Source organism: Leptosomus discolor, chromosome 16, assembly GCF_034619465.1.
Source record: "Leptosomus discolor isolate bLepDis1 chromosome 16, bLepDis1.hap2, whole genome shotgun sequence".
Taxonomy (NCBI): domain Eukaryota; kingdom Metazoa; phylum Chordata; class Aves; order Leptosomiformes; family Leptosomidae; genus Leptosomus; species Leptosomus discolor.
Window position 1 is genome coordinate 16,668,650 of NC_141406.1, and position 20,418 is coordinate 16,689,067.

At 42.7% G+C, this 20,418-nt stretch overlaps 1 protein-coding gene across 2 annotated transcripts in view; it reads right to left on the reverse strand.

Annotated features, from left to right (window-relative positions):
* PITPNB (phosphatidylinositol transfer protein beta) overlaps positions 1–20,418 on the reverse strand; it is a 31,513-nt gene that overhangs the window by 6,182 nt on the left and 4,913 nt on the right. For both annotated transcript variants that reach the window (XM_086474172.1, XM_086474173.1), the window contains exons 4-9: positions 19,652–19,743; positions 19,103–19,110; positions 17,795–17,869; positions 16,549–16,632; positions 5,651–5,728; positions 760–870 (exon numbers count right to left, since the gene is read on the reverse strand). In XM_086474172.1, coding sequence (XP_086330298.1) covers positions 760–870; positions 5,651–5,728; positions 16,549–16,632; positions 17,795–17,869; positions 19,103–19,110; positions 19,652–19,743 — 448 coding nt within the window. The remainder of the gene's footprint in view (positions 1–759; positions 871–5,650; positions 5,729–16,548; positions 16,633–17,794; positions 17,870–19,102; positions 19,111–19,651; positions 19,744–20,418) is intronic.

The following is a 20,418-nucleotide window of genomic DNA, read 5'->3' on the forward strand; positions in this document are numbered from 1 at the left end:
CGTTGGTTGTCTGTGAGGGAGCACCGTGGCCAATTGCTATGGGAATACCATGTTTTGGTTAACTCACCACTACGGCACACCTTCTCTGGATTGGAGAGAACTGGGACGATGGTCTAGATTAAACACTCTGCCTACACAAACTGACATTCTAAATACTTAGTCATACTTTAAAAAATACTTTACAATTCATGTAATGATGATATAGCAGTAGCAAATTAAGATGCAAACATAAACTGTCAAAACAGCTGCCAACTAAATCCTAGCACACTGGATTCCACCTGCATCGCACCTGGTTTTGCAAGCATTCAATTCCAAAAAAATCTAATAGTTTAGAATCAGCAGAAAATCAAGAACAGTTTCATACAAAAACTAGAACATAAAATACTAGAGAAATATCAGCACATTTTGTGCATCTTTCAACCTATGAGAAGAAAAGAATCAGGGAACTCTCTTCTTGCTGCTGTTTACAAAACCAAGCGTTAAACCCACGTGGCACAGACACTTTGCTTACACCTTTGCTTTTTTAACTTAGAATGTTATTCCAGTACCACCGATGAACCGCCACTGCTAGCGGACCACAGCAATGGCGGTCACAAACGGCTGTACTGGCTGAAGAAACGAACAGCAACTGCCTGGCTGAGCAACAGGAAACGTCATTGCTGCCCCTCCTCAAAATCCCCCCTGCTGACACAGAGCCACCCTGCCTGCCGGCCCTCGACCACCTCCCCAGCAGCACCCCAGCAAGGGAGAAGCACTTACCTTTTGTATAAAGTTTTCAACTTTGTTCTGCAGTCCCCACCATTTAAATTTGATAGTCACCAACTTGTAAGCACACATTTTAGGACACTCTTCATCAGCTGCTAGCTCTTTCTGTTTACAGATAATAGGAAGGAATTTTTAATTTAAAAAAAAATTACTTCAAATTAATTATTAGAAATTATAATTCTAAGTATTACATTAGAACTACAAATTATATAATTAAGTTATAGTACATTAAATTATTATAATTACAAATTATGATTCTAAGTGGTACAAGAATTATAATAATACTTAGAAGTATTAGTAAATACTTAGCACTGTACTTTGTACATAGGGCAGCAGGGATTAACAATCAATCAGGTTAAATCTGCAAGACGATTCTATCCATGCTGCAAACACACACTATCAATCTTAGTCTTAACATGGATTTCATTTTCCTGATTTCCACTGTAATCTACCTTCTGACATTCTAAAGGACAGCGAAGACTAGTTACAGCAGCTAGCACTAAATTATTTTTTACTTCCAGGCCTAGTGCACAGTGGCAATTACATCCGAGCTGTACTAAGCTGCTCAGTACAATGGTGGCAGACACACGTACTAGAGAAGATTCAGGTAACAAAAAGCTCCTAACCACCCTCACCCCTCCTGCTTCTCACAAAAGGACAAAACCCGAGCTGGCTGTAGTCCTGCTCTGCCCACGCAGACCCCAGCATGCTCTCCCCTCTCCCTCACATCCCTCCTGCAGACAACACCAGAAGGGTACGTCTTCACCCAGGCATAGGGGTAACTTCTAGCTGCGGGGCATAACTTACATCCTCATTTTGGCATAATGAGTTGCAGACCTTCTGACTGCCTCTACGAGAGAAACGGGGCGAGAACTCCTTTAGCACCAACAGCACTGGTGCCCGTAACGCCCACTAAAGCTCCACTTCAAAGGCTACTTGGAAGCAGCTCCAGCTCAAGGACTTTGTGCAAAAGAAAGATCCCCGGAAGAATGAACTAAAGAAAATTCAGGAGACACCCACTACAATTTCCTGTAATTCATAGGTTTCTGTTATAGTTCCTACATCCAAACAACTTCGAAGTACCTGTAACATCACACACAGTGACTCTCCTGCAGTTCACGCAGTCAAATTTACGTAATACAAGAGACTCTATCATGTTTTTCGTTTAGCAAAGCACGTCAGGTTACTCCAAGCCTTGTAAAAGAGGAAGGAAAAATAAGGGGGGGGAAGGTAAACCAAAAGAGGAAGTTGATAGTAGCTTAAAAAAAAAAATCTCTGCGTGGCTTGAATAACAAGCAATTACTAGAAGTAGTCCACAGATTTTTATTCTTTATATCTGTCAGAAACTTCTAAGTAGAAATATTTTATGGCATTTTAAAGCTAGATTTCTTTTAACCATGCAATGGATAACTCCTGTTGGTCATGCACACAGTAAAAAGACTTACTGTGAGATACACCTAGCATATAAAAATCTTGGTGAATGACGCATATTTATTTAACACAGAATTTTTATCACAAATACTCATCACCAGAGAGCATTTAAATGACAACCAACTATCCTCAGAAGACTGATGCTCTATTTACGAGCAAAAACCAAAGTGCTGCTGTTGTCTGGAGTTCCCAAACAGCACAAGTCTATGTCCAAGCATCCATGAAAGGACAGGACTAAATGGAACATACAAATTCAGTGCCGCCAGTTCCAGGTGTTCAAAGTTCTCCTCCTCATTTTACAGCTGTTTTTAAGTAACTCCCCACATTCTTTGGGTCACACAGCCCAAACAGGCCACTCCTGCATCAGCCTCCTGCTTCCTTCCTGAGCAGGAAGGAACAAGCAGCATCTGAGGCCGGATGCACATTTTCAGCAGTTTACAAAAATAATCCCTGTGACAATTTTATCCTGCTAGCGAGAATGCTTAGCCCAGGTAGAAAGAGTATTACAACGACAGGAGTCTGAATACATGCCTCCCCGCATTGTCATCTCAAAACATGTCATCCCGTTTTTCCCCGAGATTCCAGCTAACACTTAGGCCCAGGGCAAACCCTCAAGTCAGACCAAAGGTCTACCAGGCTCAGTATTTTCACAGCAGCTAATGGCAGAAATCTATGCAAAAATATAAAACACAAGGAAGAAAATATTGGTAATTCACTTAGAAGCTCTACCAATCTCCAGCTACTTATAAGCTCAGAAACTTCCTGGAACAGAACTATTTTCTGTCTTTGGACACACAAAGGGAAGAACTAAGACTGTGTGGGTACGTGTAGATTGCAAAATCACAGCGTTGCTGAGGTTGGAAGGGACCTTCTCTGATAACTGGGCGCAGGAGCCCTGCTCAAGGAGGATCACCTACAGCAGGTTGCCAGGACCACATTCAGTCAGGTTTTGACAATCTCCATGGATGGAGACTCCACAACCTTTCTGGGCAACCCATCCCAGTGTCTGAGCACCCTCACATTAAAAAAGGTGTCTTCTGGTGCTCAGACGGAATTTCAGGTTATTTTTGTGTTCGTACCATCAGACTGTCACCAGATGAACTTTGATCTCGTTCAACAGACGACAACAGGAACAGTTATGGCAACATCAGCTAGGTCAGTGGTATACATTGACTGCGCCCTCAGCTCTCATTACGACAAACCCGAGTACGTGGAGCACCCCAGAGGCAGCTTGGAAAGCTTTTCTTCTGGTAATGCAACATAACGGCAATGAAGTGTCAGCTTCAGTAGTCCACACCCCTTCTGCTCTGCTGCAACTTTCAGTGGTCCTGTTACAGCTCTCCATGTTGCCATACGGCTTCCCATCCTCTCACAAAAACCTGGTTCCCTGTTTTTTTCCCCCTAGGTTAATGCCACGCAGCACTGAACCCACTGTACCAGCATGTACGGAAGCAGACGAGGGAAGGATCAGTGCTGCACAAACATGCCCCTGAACCACAGCCTCATTCCACAGTGGGACAAGAGACACCTTAACTCCTCGAATTCAGGCTGCTTCCGTTTACGATCCCAGGCCAGCTGAGAACGAGTGTGGCACTGCGCAGTGGGAAACAGGGACCTGCTCTGTCAGACACGGTGGTCAGATATTTGACATACAAGGCACAGGTCAAGCTTCCAACAGCAGAAAAGGGGTGTTTCTTCTGCCTACTTCTGCTGGCACAACCATGTTTTAGGATACAAAATTAGTGACAGAGAGCTTGCTGGTCCAGTGCATCCTACTGCAATACCTGACACTTACCTTGCTGCTTTTCAAAAACTAGTGGTAAAATAACTAACGGTGACATCTAAAGTAATGAGCTAGAAGAAAATTCACACCTCTTGGAACAAGTCCTTCACACTGTATTTTACAGAAACATTCATGCTGTATTTAGAACTTTTCTGGGTAATGAAAGACTGAATGCTTTTACAATAAATTTAAGAAACCACAGCACCATTTGCAATGCATTCAAAAAACCCCTCAGGACTTAAGCATAAATCACCACAGCACACACTAAACGTAGTAAGTAAAATTATGCTACTGTCAACGAAACATTTACAGTAACGACAAAAGTGAAAAACGGTATTCTAATCAGTAACTAGGGGCCTATTCCTGACAGATTGCCTGTATAATCGTTCCAGTATACACCGGTTAGCTTCTCAATTTCTATGAGGGTGTATGGTGCAGCAGACGAAGTGTATTTCTCTCTGGGATGGGCCTATATACATGAATTTTGATGGCTGTCCGTGGAAAGACGTGCTTTGGGACTGGGGCAGGGATGTGCTGGCAAGTTTTGCATTGCTGTTCAGGTGTCACTGGGGTTCATGTGGTATATGCTGGTCCACCAGAAATTTGTTTCTGAATTTGAGTCAAGCGAGGCTCTGGAGGAAATGGAAGAGGACCTCAGGCAACAGCCTCTATGAAAAGTTATTTCAAGATAGGATCAATTTCATGTATGCAGCAACTGTTCGGGTTAAATTGTAAAGAGAAGTATGGAGGCAGTACAAAGGTATATGTGGGTGACATCCACATACTCTGACACTGCACCAGTACTTACGCTGCCCACCAAGGAGTCAGCTCTCAAGCATGACTTTCCTGTGGTTGAGTACATGAGCACAGCGAATTCATGCTGGATGCGACCAAGTGCGAAGCTTTCACACTACAGTCACATTGACAGCCACATAAGGACTGGTAAATGACCAAAGAACGTGGAAAACTGATTTCCCAAACCAACCCAGATTACATACGCCAGACTGAAAATGTCCAGAATGTGGTAGATGCATCTGTGCCTGCAGGCACACACACGTGCACAAATGCAAACAGGGTGTATTACCTCACTGAAGGAAAATATCTATGATGAAGTAATGGAGGTTTTCAGGTGCATTTTGTATACACTCCACACAAGTGGAAAATACCTAGATATTCAACATGGCATGGTAAAGACAGGCTTAGGTTTAGTTGCCACTATCTTCTGCTAATTTTTTGGTAATTCCAAATAAAACATACACACGTACTATCTTTTATCTAAGAAATACAGAGTTACAATCATTTAAACATAAGAAAGCTTCCAAGTCATTTTTTTGCATTTTCAGTCACCTCCAGTGGCTACCACAGCAGGCTGATGACTTCCATGGAATTCATCACAGGGTATATTCAGATGTCAACCCTGAGTAAGGATAAAGTTCATCCCATTTAATTCGTGTAGCTTGCTTTGGTTTTAGCCGTGATGTTAAACAAGTAGCAGACAGCACCTTTGCTTACTAACACAACAGGAATTTTAATTGAATACAAAAAAGAAAAATACTCAATTTCTGCCCTCTGTTTTGAGGCTAACATTGCTATTGCTACCTTCTAAGGAACCGTGAACTTTTTTTTCTGCTGATAAAGACTTGATAAGGTTGAAACATCAGTTCTTAGTACCTTCCAATTTGGCCCCAGAGGTCCTCTCTTCGTCTTAACCGACTGGAATAACGCAGGGTCTTCATCAGCTTTGTAGTCCTATAATACAAAAAAACCCTGAGAGTCAGAAAATACCCAACAGGTTCAACACCCCACTGTACTAAGCTTCTGTTCAAGACTACCAAATAGATTCTCCTGAGTGGTCTGGTGCAGGACGGGGGAGCACAGCTGCTGGGCTGACTTCAGTTTGCGTCGAGCACTCCATCACGCCCGCTCACGCGCTGCCTGCCGCCAGCGGGGCTCACCACCCGCGGACACCACCCTGGCACGCCGGGGCTGCCTTCGAGGTCAGAACTCGCCTGTGCCGCGCGCTGTGCAGCGCAAGCACCACCCTATGGGTTTGTACACTTGTGAGGGGAAGAGAAAGCAGCAACACAGAAACTCGCGTGCTAACGTTCTCCAAGCTGCAGCGTCTGCCTGCTCCCGAGAATGGAACACAGACAGGGAAGGCGGCACAAGTGAACCAACTTGCAGAATCACAACCTGCATCATCTCAGCCTGCGCAACATCAACAGGCCAAGCCCAGCACAGGAGAGGGCACAGGGCAGCAGCCCGAGCAGCACTGCTCACCAACAGACGTCACTGCTGGCCAAGTCCTATGCAGCGGGAAAAAGGCCAGGATCAACAGAGCTGAAAATGACAAATGTTTCCAACGAATGGATTTACTTAATTTTACTGACGAGGGGTATGAAAACAATTATTTGATAGAGATGCTACACTACTTCAGAAATTAGGAAAGGATTAAAAACTCTGACCTCAGTAACTGAGAACATGTAAGGTTCACACAACGTATGAAAACATAGACCCAAGAACACCATTCCACCCACGCAACCAAGGAGAACTGTGAAAGTCTGAGCAGCTTTAAGCAGAACAAATGCTTTGTGGGTGCTACAGAAATGCCCAAGAAATCTTAGCAGAGTTTAAGGTCTCATTTTTAAAAACAAATTTCAGCGAGGACAAAATTTGCAGAACACAGAGGGAAAGAAACACCACCAGAAAAGTAGTGACTGGCGCTCCTCCCCACTCCTGCATCAGAGTTGTCACATTTGTAAACTGCTTCTAAGACAAATTAAAACTAAACCTCCACCTTTCTAATGCACCCCTCTATATTAAAAATTAAATGCTATCAGCAGCAAGATAGACGTAAATTAAAAAAATGGCTCTTTGAATATTAAACCCAAAATATCGCTGTTTCTCCTGAGGCATACTGAAACCAGACACCTCCGCTGCAGAGCAGTGTGTTTTGGCTTCCCTAGATGACCGAGTTGCGAAGTTCTTGTAGACAAAGGCATGAACATAAGCACATGTACAATAAACCGAACACCGTAACACGACAGAGGAGGAAGTGTCGGATGGAGTTACACAGGAGAGCACTCCAGTCTACTGTTGTGTCTCAGTGGCCAGTAACAGATGCTCCATGGAAGGATGCAAATCACCCAAGACACAGCTGTCACTCCAAGCAGTGACCAGCTTGGTCTTTCCTATTCTGTGGGGCTTTTTTTCCTGGAATGGATATAAACTCTTCCATTACAGAGGAACATATAACTGGGTATTCCTCTCCACTTTTATTCCTGGCCTCAGCTGCACCTTGCGGTAACAAGGAACCAACAAATTATGAACTGTGCAAAAGTATTTCCCTCTACCATTGTTCTGAAGGGATTTCAGATTTATTCTCCATATTTATTCATCAGGAAAATCCCAAACAAACCTGGGAAAAAAACAAACCATGAAAAAGAATAATAATAAAAAAAAATTCCTGAGCTCTCCCAAACCAGCTCCATTTCCCTATTTCTCATGTTTAACTCATGTAACTTGGATTCCACAGATGGCATGGGTGCCTATACAACTGAGGAACTACTATATGAATTCACTGTTTCAGCTGTCAGAAGTCTTGAAGATCACGTGTAACACACCAGTTGTCAAATCTAGAATCTTCCATTAGCGCAGGGGAACGAAGGCTGCTTCGAGACTGAAATTCCAAATCCACAGAGTAAGGCTGTACAGTACAAATTACTACTTAATGCTTTCACAACCGTTTTGACATTTACAAGGCACTTTTTGCAAGCTAGATGGAACTGGAAAATCCAGGAGATCCTCTCAGAGGAATCTGATTTCACTTACAGAAAATCAGCTATTACTCTCTGATACTTTCTTCTCCCTATTTTTTTTCCTCTTTCTTTCTAGTTCTTTGAATGTACCTACCTACACTATGCATTAAAACAGGCTGAAGAAACATTTAATAATTTTTTCCAGCCGCTCTGTAATTAATATATCTAGAAAGATTAACAGGTATTCAGATAAACTTTCATATTAAGCATACAAATATATACTTTAGGTATTGAGCAAATATATCCTAAATTGACTCCAAACAATCACATTGCTAATCAATCTGTTTTATGAACTTTCACAAAATAGTGTTTTCTTCTATTTCTCCCTCTAAACTGAAACAATATGTTCATTTCAGGAACGCACACAACAGCCAGACAACTTCAGCAGGTGCTCCCGCAGGTGCTAAGATTAACACCTTACCTCCCGAGAACAAGGCGAGGAATCAGCACAAGCACTGTACATTAACAGTGAAATTCAGCAACACTTAAATGTAAGTCCACTTGAATTACTGTAATTGCAGAAAGACTAACAGCAGTATTTGTCGTCTGAATTTTAGTAAAACCCCACTTATTTATGATTTTACTGGAATAAAGCACACGCCCTTTTTACCGACATCAGAAAGAGCAAGTATATTCATTCCTTCACGTACGACAGCTTTGGGGCACAGCGCACAGCCCCACCTCTCCATCACGGCTGCGGGCAAGCAGTCGCACCGAGCAGGCAGCTGCCGGCCCTGGCCGTGGTCTGTCTCCTCCAGGAGACCGACGGGGAGGCGGCAGGGGGCACACAATTTAGTGCTTGCCACCAGCTGTAGAGCTCATCTCATCAGTTACTCCAAATACAGGTGAAGACAGATGCAGCCTACTCAAATCCTCAGGTCCTGCATATTCTGATATTCTGGGGGCTGAAGGTAAATTTTTTTTTTTTTTAAACACAATCCTTGAGTTGGGGAAAAAAAGGCATTTGGCATTTTATTTACAAGTAAATCACCCTTAAGAAACATCTGTGAATACTACAGCATAATATCTTTATAGAAATATAGTTAGAATGTTTTAAATTACTGATTATGGCTGCCTTTTAACAATTTCACTTGTAAACACTGACTGGAAGACACTGAGGAAAGGAACAAGCTATAGTAATGGATAAACAATTTTCCAAAAAAATGTTTTGTTCTAGAGACCTAATTCCTGGCACGAGTATTGCTGCCATTTTGGGGTAGCGGAGTGCTAAACAGAACCACAAAATACAGGAGCATCCATATTTTAGTGCCAGTTTTGTCAATAAAAGCAGGTACTGCATTAAGACAACCCTGAATTTCTTAGTTCAACTGTCTGAGCCTCCTGCCAAGGCAGAGCTCACACCGCAGCAGAGGAGGGCATATGGATATTCACACCATGTACTTCATTTGCACCACCAATACCAGAGTACACTGCCTGGCCCGCTGTCCCAGCCGTAAGCACAGTCTCACAGCGCTGTATGACAACATCATTTTTAAGATGTTCTCATCACTACGAGTATCTCTGTGCTTTCTTTAGAGGGAAAAAGAAGAAAGTGGATAAAATGCAATAATTATAAAGAGATTGCTGTTGTGTTTCCATGGATCACTACAGAGATACAGTTGCCATAAGGCATTGTCAGAAATCTGCAATAAAATGGTTCCAAGCATGCTCATAAATATAGAAATTTAACTGACCTACTTTCCTTTGTAAGCACTACAATGTGAAATCTACATAAAATATTAATTAAAACCCCCAAAACTTAATTCTTGTCAGCGTCCTTGCTTGAAGAAAGCTAAACAAACTTCAGAAAACAAGGCTTTTCCTCCACTAGAAAGACCACTTCCACACTCCATATAGTGCGGAAATATCAATGGTCTCGCCACACAGTTGAAGTGAAATACACCTGGTGCTTTCTACATTTGCACTGCAACCTCCTTCCTGAAAAAAAATAAATTAAAAAAAGAACAAAGCAAAAATATCAACAAACATCACTAGTTCCAAGTAACGGCCTGTTCACCCAAAACCCTCCACAACATCAATATTAAAAATTGCATTCACTAACAAAACCTGCGGCATCTTGTCCTCTAAGCACTTCACACCTGTATGCCTGTACACACCACACCAGCGTACACAAATGCACTCTACGATGCAAATTTTCAAACACACCATGACCAGAAAACTTGCCAAGGTAAGCCCTTGGCCCATATGCACAATCTTGGTTTTGGCATTTACACTTACCTACACACGCAACCTTGATCTGCCTGTTCTGTGTCGTGGAATTACTTGGCTGGGTACCACAGGGACACCCAGGTCCGCAGGACGCCATGCCATCTGCCACCCTGCCTCTCTGCACAGGGACACAGGAAAAAAGCAGCTGTGCTCTGGCATGTAGGACCCACATATAAGCACAGCTGGAAACACTGGGGAAAGATGTTATCTACGAGTAAAATGTAGGAGTGAAAACAAAAATTCAAAGAAAACAGATGAGCCGTGGTAAAGTTTTCTGTACTAGAGAGCACATCCAGAAGCCTTGAACCAAGAGCTTTCAGGACTCGGTTAACCCAAACCCTGTTAAGGACAGAAAAACACCCTGTCTAGATTAAAGTCTAGGTGGACAAGAAAGCATTGTAGGAACTCGTCTCAATACACAAACCCTACCAGCATGCAAGAAAGAAGACTGGACCAGAGCCAAAGTACAAATAAACAACAGTTCTTTGCAGAGTTTAAGGAAAATATCTGTGCAGCAAGAGCTTAACTCCTGACAGCAACAAGTCCTTCTTAGGAAGAAAAACAGGCGGCTGCTGGAACAAATATTACAGCTAAAAAACCGTGAAGACCTCTTGAAAGCTAGACAGGCAAAACATCATTATGCAGCAGCACAACAATATAGAGGAGCTAAAAACCATTTCAAAGAAATACACAAATGTAATTTCATAGGCAGTGTCTGCTCAAAATCTCAATATAATATGCATGAATGCAACAAACTGTTACAAAGAATTATTTAGAGAGACTGTGAACCACATACAATAAAGCAGTAAGCGCAACAAGCCCAGAATCTGGGTGCTTCTTTACAATTCTCGTTCTCATTTATACGACCTGCTAAAAGTAATAACAGCACTCGTACTATGAGAGCTTGTAGTTCACTTGATCAAGTAGCATAGAACTTGAAGACATATATACAGCACAGAATGATTTTAAGAAAACTTTTAGAACCTAACATAAAAATGATACAAGTCTGATGTCTTACCTGCAATTCATGAAAAAAACTTCCTGAACACAGAGTGGCACAAGACTAACTAGGCAGGTGGACACCATTTCTGGCTTTTCAACTCAATACTGCGTTAGTTTTTGAAGCAGGAGAACATATACACCAGCAGCATCACTTAGCAGAAAAGCCCACAAAGCTGACTGTGGAAGCAAATGCACACTAGCACTTCTTGTGATGATACTAAGCTTCTGGACTAATGATAGGGACTTTTGAGATGTCTATCATATGATAAATTAAGTCTGAAATGGGAGAAATCCACCTATCAGAAAAACAGCTCTTTCACTCAAGCATCTTTTAACACTCTTCTACAGACCACAGAAGAGCAGCATTTCCTATATTCCATTGACTCAAACTGTAGAACAGGGGATAGTACTTACTACACAGCACACAGAAATCCTATCTCTTAAGGCATGTGTTAATTAATTCGACTGATTTGTATAAAATTGTATTTCTAGAACTTTGTTTCAAGTAACATAATGAAGATTCACTGCAACCTAGAACAAGACATGTAATTTCTTCATTGTACAAAATCAGCTATAAACCTGATTTTAATTTCTTTGTTTTCACTACACTTTACTTTCTTCCAAATTGTTTCCAAAAATGCAGCCTCTTCTGATGTTAACTGAGTGTTCACTTCTGCTTACTCTTTAAAAAGTCTTACTTACTCTCCTGGGAAGTGATTTTTATACACAAATCACATAAAGCTACATAGATGGTAAGCTGGAGACGATTAAGAGAGGGCAGGGTTAAATTTATATCTAAAGAAGGCTGCAGATGTCAGCCAAATTATTTCTATACATACTTAAACGAGCATGAGTTAGCATATGCATGCCATTAGTATCTTAAACAAATTTACTGTTTCTATATTAATGCTGACTGTAGTTCTGAAACTACAGTAACTGTTACACTACAATGGGTTGGACAAGGTTCATTCACTGATCAAAAGGATAAATCTTGAATATATGAAAACTTTTATCAAAATTGCTGGATCTTACAAATGTCGTTCCAGTCTTTCAGTCATAATTGTTACCGAAGATAGTACACTCAAGTTGCTTTTCCAGGCAAAACTATGACTGAGAAAATAAATGTACAAATCAAAGTTTCCTTTGGCACCACTGACTATCCCTTTTCCATAAAAAAAGAAAAAAAAAAGCGCGCACCAAAATCCCCACCCACCCAGCCACTTATGATGCCTGTTGTTTTGGAATCATCATTCTAACAAAAAACCCAAAAAACAAAAACCAAAAAAGCCGTGTGATGCACACGATTTCAGAAACTACCCAACAGACTGAACTACTGACTGCTCCAACATTGCTGAGCGAAGATGAAGAAGCCTCTGGACAAACAGCACACGCGGAAGAGGGAATGCTTTCACCTGGCACGTCACCTTCCCGGAACCAGCGGCCTTCTCTGAAGGCACAAAGCGAGCATGAGGATGGGGCAGTTCTGTTACCATGATGCAGCTGCACTTCCAAAAAAATTTCCTCAAGTTCCATTACCTAAACGGGAAGTCTCTCTCATGGCGTCATAAGCTTTAAAAAGAAAGAAAACAAAGGCCAGAAACCGCAAATTTTCATAACAGAAGAGACAAGTGTGGGTCCCAAAGAATTTCTGTTGCCTAACTAATCCTTAACTGTCTAGGAAAGGGGCAAACAAACGGAGCGGAAAGGGTGTCAGCCTACAGATAACTAACTCATCAGAGTTACCAAAGTTTGCGTAAGAGTTCGAGTACAAAGTCAGTCTTTGGTTAATGAAGCCAGGACTCCACAAAACTGTTTTGCTGGGAGATCAAGTGGAAATGAAAATTTGAATGACATGGTCCCAAGTATTCCTACATAATGATGTGCTACACTGCAAGTCTGAATTGGAAAACAGTTGCTCAAAATATTTGCTAAAAGCACAAACGGTGTTAGAGTTACTAAAAAAGAAACAGAATGTAGAAACATCAGAAGAGACTGAAGACTCTGGATTAACACACCCTGCACTCAGTTTTGATACTCTGTAGGTCAAATACACAACAGGGAAAAAAAAAAAAGAGGATAATGTACTGAAAATAGTTCCAAGGACTTCCACACACAAAATGGCTTCTACTTGAAGACAGACTTAAAGATAAGGACACCCAGCTTCAAAAGATATGCTAAAGGGGAAGTAGGGAAGAAAAAGAAAATAAACCTTACAGATCAAAATCTGTAAGACACATTGTGCAGAAAATATAAATACAAAACATTCTCCCTGCACCCCTCCAATTAATTAAATCGTCAGTCAGCCAAAAAGGAAGTATTTTCTCTCCGTACCGTCTAACGCTCTACAGAATTCACGATGCCATAAAGGTCAAAAGTATTTATAAATGAGTTAAAAAATGGATTAGACGTGCTCATGGGCAAGTAAGTGGCTAATAAAGGCAATAAGCCAGATATAACCACTAGCTCTGGAAGGCCTTTAAATCAAGATCGATCTTTCAGAGATGCATCTCCCAGCTTCTAGCATATACTTCCCAAATTTCTCATCCTTCCACAAGGATCTGCTACTGGCCACTAACACAGGATACTGGGTTAGATGATCTTAGTCCTGAGCCAGAAATACAACTTCTTTTAGCGTAGCCCCATCTGTCAGTAGAAGGGAAACTGGCAATATCCAAGGCAGGCCACGTAATCCAACAGTGCAAGAGGGCACACAGCATAAGCAGTGCTGTTCGCTAAGAGTACTTCAAACAGAATAAATACGTAACTTCAACACACAGGAGTAAGCACAACCCTTTGCTTACACATACGGTGATCAAGCAAGCACTCTGACAGATGACAGCACTGTAGCTGTCTGCCACAATCCCAGGCACGGAATAGGGAATGCAAGACATACATTTACCTGCCAGTTCAGCTCTAAGGTCATAGGGAATGTCTGAAAGAACAAGGGGCAGCAAAACGATTCCTCTCTGCATTAAAATAGGCAAGACACATTTAATTTGGTTTACAGGGAGGTTCTCCAAACAATGTATTTTCACACATGTAAATCCAAAGATCACCTGTTAAACATCAGTTAAGCAACAGTGCAGGTTATATACCTGTGTTGGTAATGCAAATGGGAGTTTATGAAGCAGAAACCTTTCCCCTCCTTCCTCTACTTTCCTGCAAAGCAGTCCTCTCCCCACAATGCAGGATAACTCAAGTCCTTATAACAATTATACAGTATAAACAATGTCTCCTTGCATGAAACACTGCACATTAGGAAAGATTTCTTTACTGAAAGACTGGTCAAACACTGCAACAGGCTGTCCAGGGAAGTGGTGGAGTCACCAACCCTGGAGGTGTTCAAAAAACATGTAGACGTGGCACTTTGGGACATGGTTTAGTGGGCAGGTGGTGCTGGGTCAACGGTTGGACTCTATGATCTCAGAGGTCTATTCCAACCTAATGATTCTATGATACCAAGACAATCAAATTTAATGTGCAGACGTGTAAATTTATTGTGGTGTTGATATTAGTGCATACCATTTTCCAACCACCCAAAAATTAATGATTACACACAGAAGAGTTCAGCTGTTACAATGAAACGACCCAGACAGCCACCCCAGCAGATACAGATGTGTAGAAAGCAGCAGCAGGAAGAACAAGGAAGCAAGGCAGGCACATAAACAAGTACAGTGAAGCTGCCCTCTACAGTTGCATAAATCAGCATCCAAAATCACCATACCCTACCTTCTCACTCAAGGGGATCACATACACTATGAAAAATTGGACACGACCCAGCAATGGGCGCTCACAGCCCAGAAAGCCCATGGCATCCTGGGCTGCACCAAGAGCAGCATGGGCAGCAGGTCGAGGCGGGGATCCTCCCTCTCTGCTCTGCTCTGGTGAGACCCCCCTGCAGTACAAGACAAACATGGACCTGCTCGAGCGGGTCCAGAGGAGGCCATGGAAGCGATCCCGGGGCTGGAGCACATCTGCTGTGCAGAAAGGCCGAGCGAGTCGAGGCTGGTTGTTCAGCCTGGAGACAGGACGGTTCCAGGGAGCCTTCCACTGCAGCCCTGCAGTGTATAGAGGGCGCTTACACGAAAGATGGAGAAAGACTTTTTACCAAGGCTTGCAGTGACAGAACAAGAGGCAACAGTTTTAAACTGAGAGAGCGTCAGTTTAGATTAGATACTAGGAAGAAATTCTTCCCTGTGAGGGCGGTGAGGCACTGGCACAGGCTGCCCAGAGGAGCTGTGGCTGCCCCCTCCCTGGCAGTGCTCAAGGCCAGGCTGGATGGGGCTGGGAGCAACCTGGTCTGGTGGGAGGTGTCCCTGCCCGTGGTGGCAGGGTGGAACCAGATGAGCTTTAAGATCCCTTCGAACACAAAGACACGACTATGAGCTGGTTAACAAAAAATTGATAAAAGAGGGGAAAAGAGAGGGAACTATCACAAATATTACGTGTTGTCCTGTCAGCAAAACCTCAAGACAGCAGACAAAGCTTAACTAGAAATACCTTCATGCATTTATTTCAGTAGAATGTGACGCAATCACATTCGGGGTACCCCCGCCTCTTCTGTGCAAAGCGCTACTGCCAAGGCAAGGTGAAAGTGTGCAGGCCCAGCACTAACCTTTGTCATGCTGACTTCTCATCTAGCTGCCTACTTCCATCACGTGTGTAAGCAAGCCAGCACAGACTCTACACAATCCTGGTAAAGACGCTCCTTCCAAATTTATACCTATGCTCTGTGTACAAATTCACTGAGTAACTGTGTGCTCTTACTAATAAAACCTGTCCTTCTAAATTTTTGCTTCTTATATTAAGCTTCAAGTCCTCAGGGAAAAAGATCACAGCCCCCTGTGTACAGATTTCTTGGTGTATCCAGGACACTTACATTTGCCAAAGCAATCACTAAAGACAAAACTGAAAAAGTAATCCCACAGCTTTCAGAAGAGACGAGCAGTTCATGTCTTGAGAACCACTCTGATGAGCAAAGTATAAAATAAAAACCCAAACAAACCAGGTCTAGATTTCGATACCAAAACCTGATGGATCCTCTTGAGATTGTCATAACCCCAGGGTGAAGGATGTGGTAGAGGGACAGAATTTAAAGAATTTGTAACCAAGAAGTAGCAGCAGAAGCACAGGAGAAGCTTGGAGATACTGTGCCATGTCACGCAGACAGCTGGGATGGATTCTTGCACTTGGTCTCAATCGATCAAGATGAGCATTTAAATACTTGCTTGACCAAATCAATTACTTTATCTACAATTGAAAGTAAAAACTACACCTGAGCCAAGAGTCTGTTGCCCTTCCTGTCTTAGTTGTGCAACTAGAAGTCAAATTCAGCAGACTGAAGTTGTAAATGCATTTACTAAGTGTGGAACTTTGGAATGTATGATTCTATTCAGGACAATTTTAATTTACCTGTTGGGTAACATCCATACCATTTTAGTTCATTCACCATCAACACAAAGCAACAACAGAATGAGCTGCATGCTACGTCCATATCCCAATAGCAGAGCATTTACTTACTCCTGGTTCTACTTGAGTTCTATCTGCGATGTCGATATGGACAACTTCAACGCTCTTCCACGTGTTTGGATCTAAATTGTGCACCTGCAACAAGAGACAAAGGAATGATTTCCACGCTGTCATCTTACACAGCGGGGCACCTCACACAGTACGTGTGTGCACCGTGGATTTGTTCTGGACTTCACAAAGGCGGTGTTCTCAAAAGCTACTCTTTCTTCCTCTGCTTTTCTAAAAGGGAATAATCTCCACAGTTACAGTTTCATTCACTCACTAATCAGTTTTAAACCAGCACAAAGCCTTCACTTCTTGTGCATTCAGGAAACCTGGATTTAAGATTAAGCTGCATTCTTCTGTCACATTTGTTAGCGCTAACGAAATCAACCTCTAATTAGAAACATGGCCCACTCAGTAATCTGCACGAGCCTTTCGACCTAGAAAGAAGCCGCACGAATTCCAAAGCGCAAACACGGCAGGTTTCAGTAGCCTGACCAAACCTGGCAGGTTCCCTAAGCCATAGGGCTGCCTGCAACATGGACTGGATGAAGGGCATGGGGCAGGAAGGTTTATAAAAGTCTGAAGGTGTCATTAACTTCACCCCTGCAGTCTACCAGGCGTACCCAAACTGACGATCATCGCAAGCAGAGCTGTCCAAGAACACCCTCCTCTGTAGCACGTCCAGTCTAGAGTTCATCCAAGCACTGAAAACACTGACAACTATTCCTTTGTGTATGGTTCATAAATACGTTTGTCGCTATACATCAAAAAACCTCCTGGAGAGACCCGTGACCCAAATCAGCTGCCTAGGGAGGAAAACAAGAGTATGGCCAGCCTGGAAAATTTACAGAAGCAGCTCCCTTACATAACTCTACAGAAGTGGACGCAGATAAACTTCAATACCCTTGTGAAACCTGTTTTCAAACACACTTGGCAGCCTAAGTAGCACTAGCATGTCTAAGGTAAAAGAACATGAAATTAAAAAGAACTTACTGAAAATACATTTAAATATTTGTGCAAGAATCAAGCATCTGCACTGACCTCAGCATAAAAAACAAACTTTTTTTTGTTCTTGCATCCCATCAGGTGAGACAGCTTGACCACCTTTGAAGGATTTCAATAATGCTTTTCTTGTTTCACATTAATCACTCCGGACTTTGTGTGGTAATTATCCACCACTACCAGGTATAGCACTTTGGATGACTATGTGTTGAAAATACTGCTAATGCTTGGTAACCAAATCCCAACTCACGTTCTCTGATGTCCCCAAATCTGGTTTATGCCAGGTCTCAATTTTTATGAAGAAGTCATCTTTCATGTACTCATTCTGTAAGAATTAAAATCAAAAAGCATGAGTCTGATTACACCTCTCTGCTTACAGTTTAGATAAATGCTATTTACATAAAAGTCACTACTAAGCCTCAACTAGCAACACATTTAAATTATAAAAGAAACAGTCCCCCTTACTCACATAGAAATAGGTACAACGAGATACTTCAGGGTTAGACACTAGTTATCAACTACAGCAGTAAGTACTAAATTAAAACCAGTCATAGCTGAGAAACCCAACTCTCACTCTGTGCATACAAATCAAAATAATACTGTCAATTACCATCCTTCTTCCTCAACCCTGAAATCCTTTACCTCTATGTTCAATTATTTTTCTAATTATTAATACTACAGGTAAAACAACTAAAATACATTTTCATGAAATTTTTAATAAATGAGACTATTCCGAGACGCAGCGCTAACAGCTAATAAGCATCAGATGTTACTGTATGGCATAACTGTGATCATAAAGGGACAGCTACCACTAAATTGCACGTCTACAGACTAGCACAGAACACTTCCAGTTTCAGAAGAAAGCAAGCATACACCAGTGTGCACACGTGGTGTATGTGTGCTCACGATGAGTCAAGCTAAACAGTTCACAAACTCCTTTGTTACTCCTTATGTTGCATCCACCTGCCGATCTAAATCAAGCTTGCAAGTGAGAAGATAAAGCAATTCACCATTAAACCTGTAAGCTTCCTTAAACAGGTCACCAAAACACATACACAGGGAAAATGTCTTAATGATCTCTTTCCCGTGCATCTTAGATAAAAACCAAAAAAACCAACCCCCACTATTCTCAGTGAGTCCCTTTTAACTGAGGCAGGATTTCACTTTACAGAAATGGGATTTCAGACAGTTAGGGACTAATTTTATTTCATTGCTCTTCCTGCCTTCAAGAGCTTAGAAACCTCTGATTTAGCCTTTTTTCTTTTCTTTTTTTAGCATTATGTCTCACCAGGACAGACATTATGCAGCTGTAATAGTGAGTAAAGGCATAAAAGAAGATGCAAAAAATGAGAGCGTTTCTGACAAATGACAGTCCTTTCTAACTGTAGCCATGTGCAGACACATAAAGTAACAAGGAGCTCTGTGCCAGGAACCCTGGCAAGGCATAGACAGAAGCTGGAGTTAGCTTGCTGGTGGCAGACCTAGCTGTAGCAGTAATTACAGACAAAATGTATTTCAGAAAACCCCACCCAGGACTGATAGTAATTGAAATACTCACTGTCACAACTGGTCATCGGAAACACCCGCGACGAAAATGCAAAGGAAACACAAAGGTTATTAGGTACAGTCGTCTCTGCAGTCTCGCACCCAACGATCGCCTCGCAGCACGAGAAAGATCCCAACTAGTCTGACGGATCCGTGCGCACCGAGCCAGCCGCGCTCTGCGCACTGACCGGCCGGCCTCAACCCTCGGAGTTCACTACAAGGTACTTCCAACGCTTCAGCAGCAACACAGATGGAACAGAGCCTACTCTTAGAACTTGGGAAACTGAAAGTACTAAAACAAAGCGGTCAAAATTCCTTTCAAACAGGCTCTGTTCTAGACCTTCAGAGAATAGCCTCTTCAGCCCTGTCCTAGGGACACTGGACACTAAGACTCTGTAGGTTGCTCTTCAGAAGCAGCTCTCCTTTTCAGAAGGGATCTCACAAATACCATACTAAAATTTGGCACACGTTTCCCACTCGATGGCACCCTCTGTTCTCCTAAACCGCTTAAGACCATCCCTCGACTGAACACTGGCAGCAACGCGCACAGCACGAGACCCACTTGTTCTACAGTAGGGATACGCGTTCCAGGCCTTCTCGTGGAACACCAGGGAGCCTTCTGGAGCGATCATCCTCACAAAACCAGGAACTTTACTGTGAAAAACAAACAGCGACAACGTTTTCAAATTTTTTTTGCCAGCTGAAATTCCTCATTGATTTCTTCCACTCCCGTAAGAAAGGCACACCGAAGCACTGTAAAGGTTACGATGTGCAAGTTACCCGCAGTTAAATATGCAGGAACCCCAACAATGTTACTGATTACAAAATAATTAAGAAAAACATGGGGCAAGTAATGAGAAGATAGTTGAGAGTGTCCTAGAAATAATCCTGGAAGCACTACGACCATGCTGGAAGCTGTGCTTCCTTCTCTCTTTGAGACCAGCAAAGACAACTGTTGAGGGGGAGCACTGCCCAAGAGACCTCCCCTCCGAAGCCCTGAGCCAAACCGCAGGTTCCTCAGGGACCGAGCCTGTAGCCCAGCTGGCAGCCCAGGCGCGAGAGAGGCCGCTCAGCGCCTTCAGCGGCGCCCGGAGAGGAGAGCTGCAGCTCACCGCAGGCAGCAGAACTGCGTCTCTGCCACAACTGCCCTCTCCAGCCCAACAGGCCGCCAAAGATCGGACGCGTGCGAAAAAAGTGATACAGTCTGACAGCAGAGCAATTCGGTATTCCCTCGGAGAAGAACTGAGGCTGGTGCCCTGACGTAGGCGAGTTTAAACAAACTACACGTACACACGTGCACGAGGGACAGTTCAACCTACGTAAGCGTTC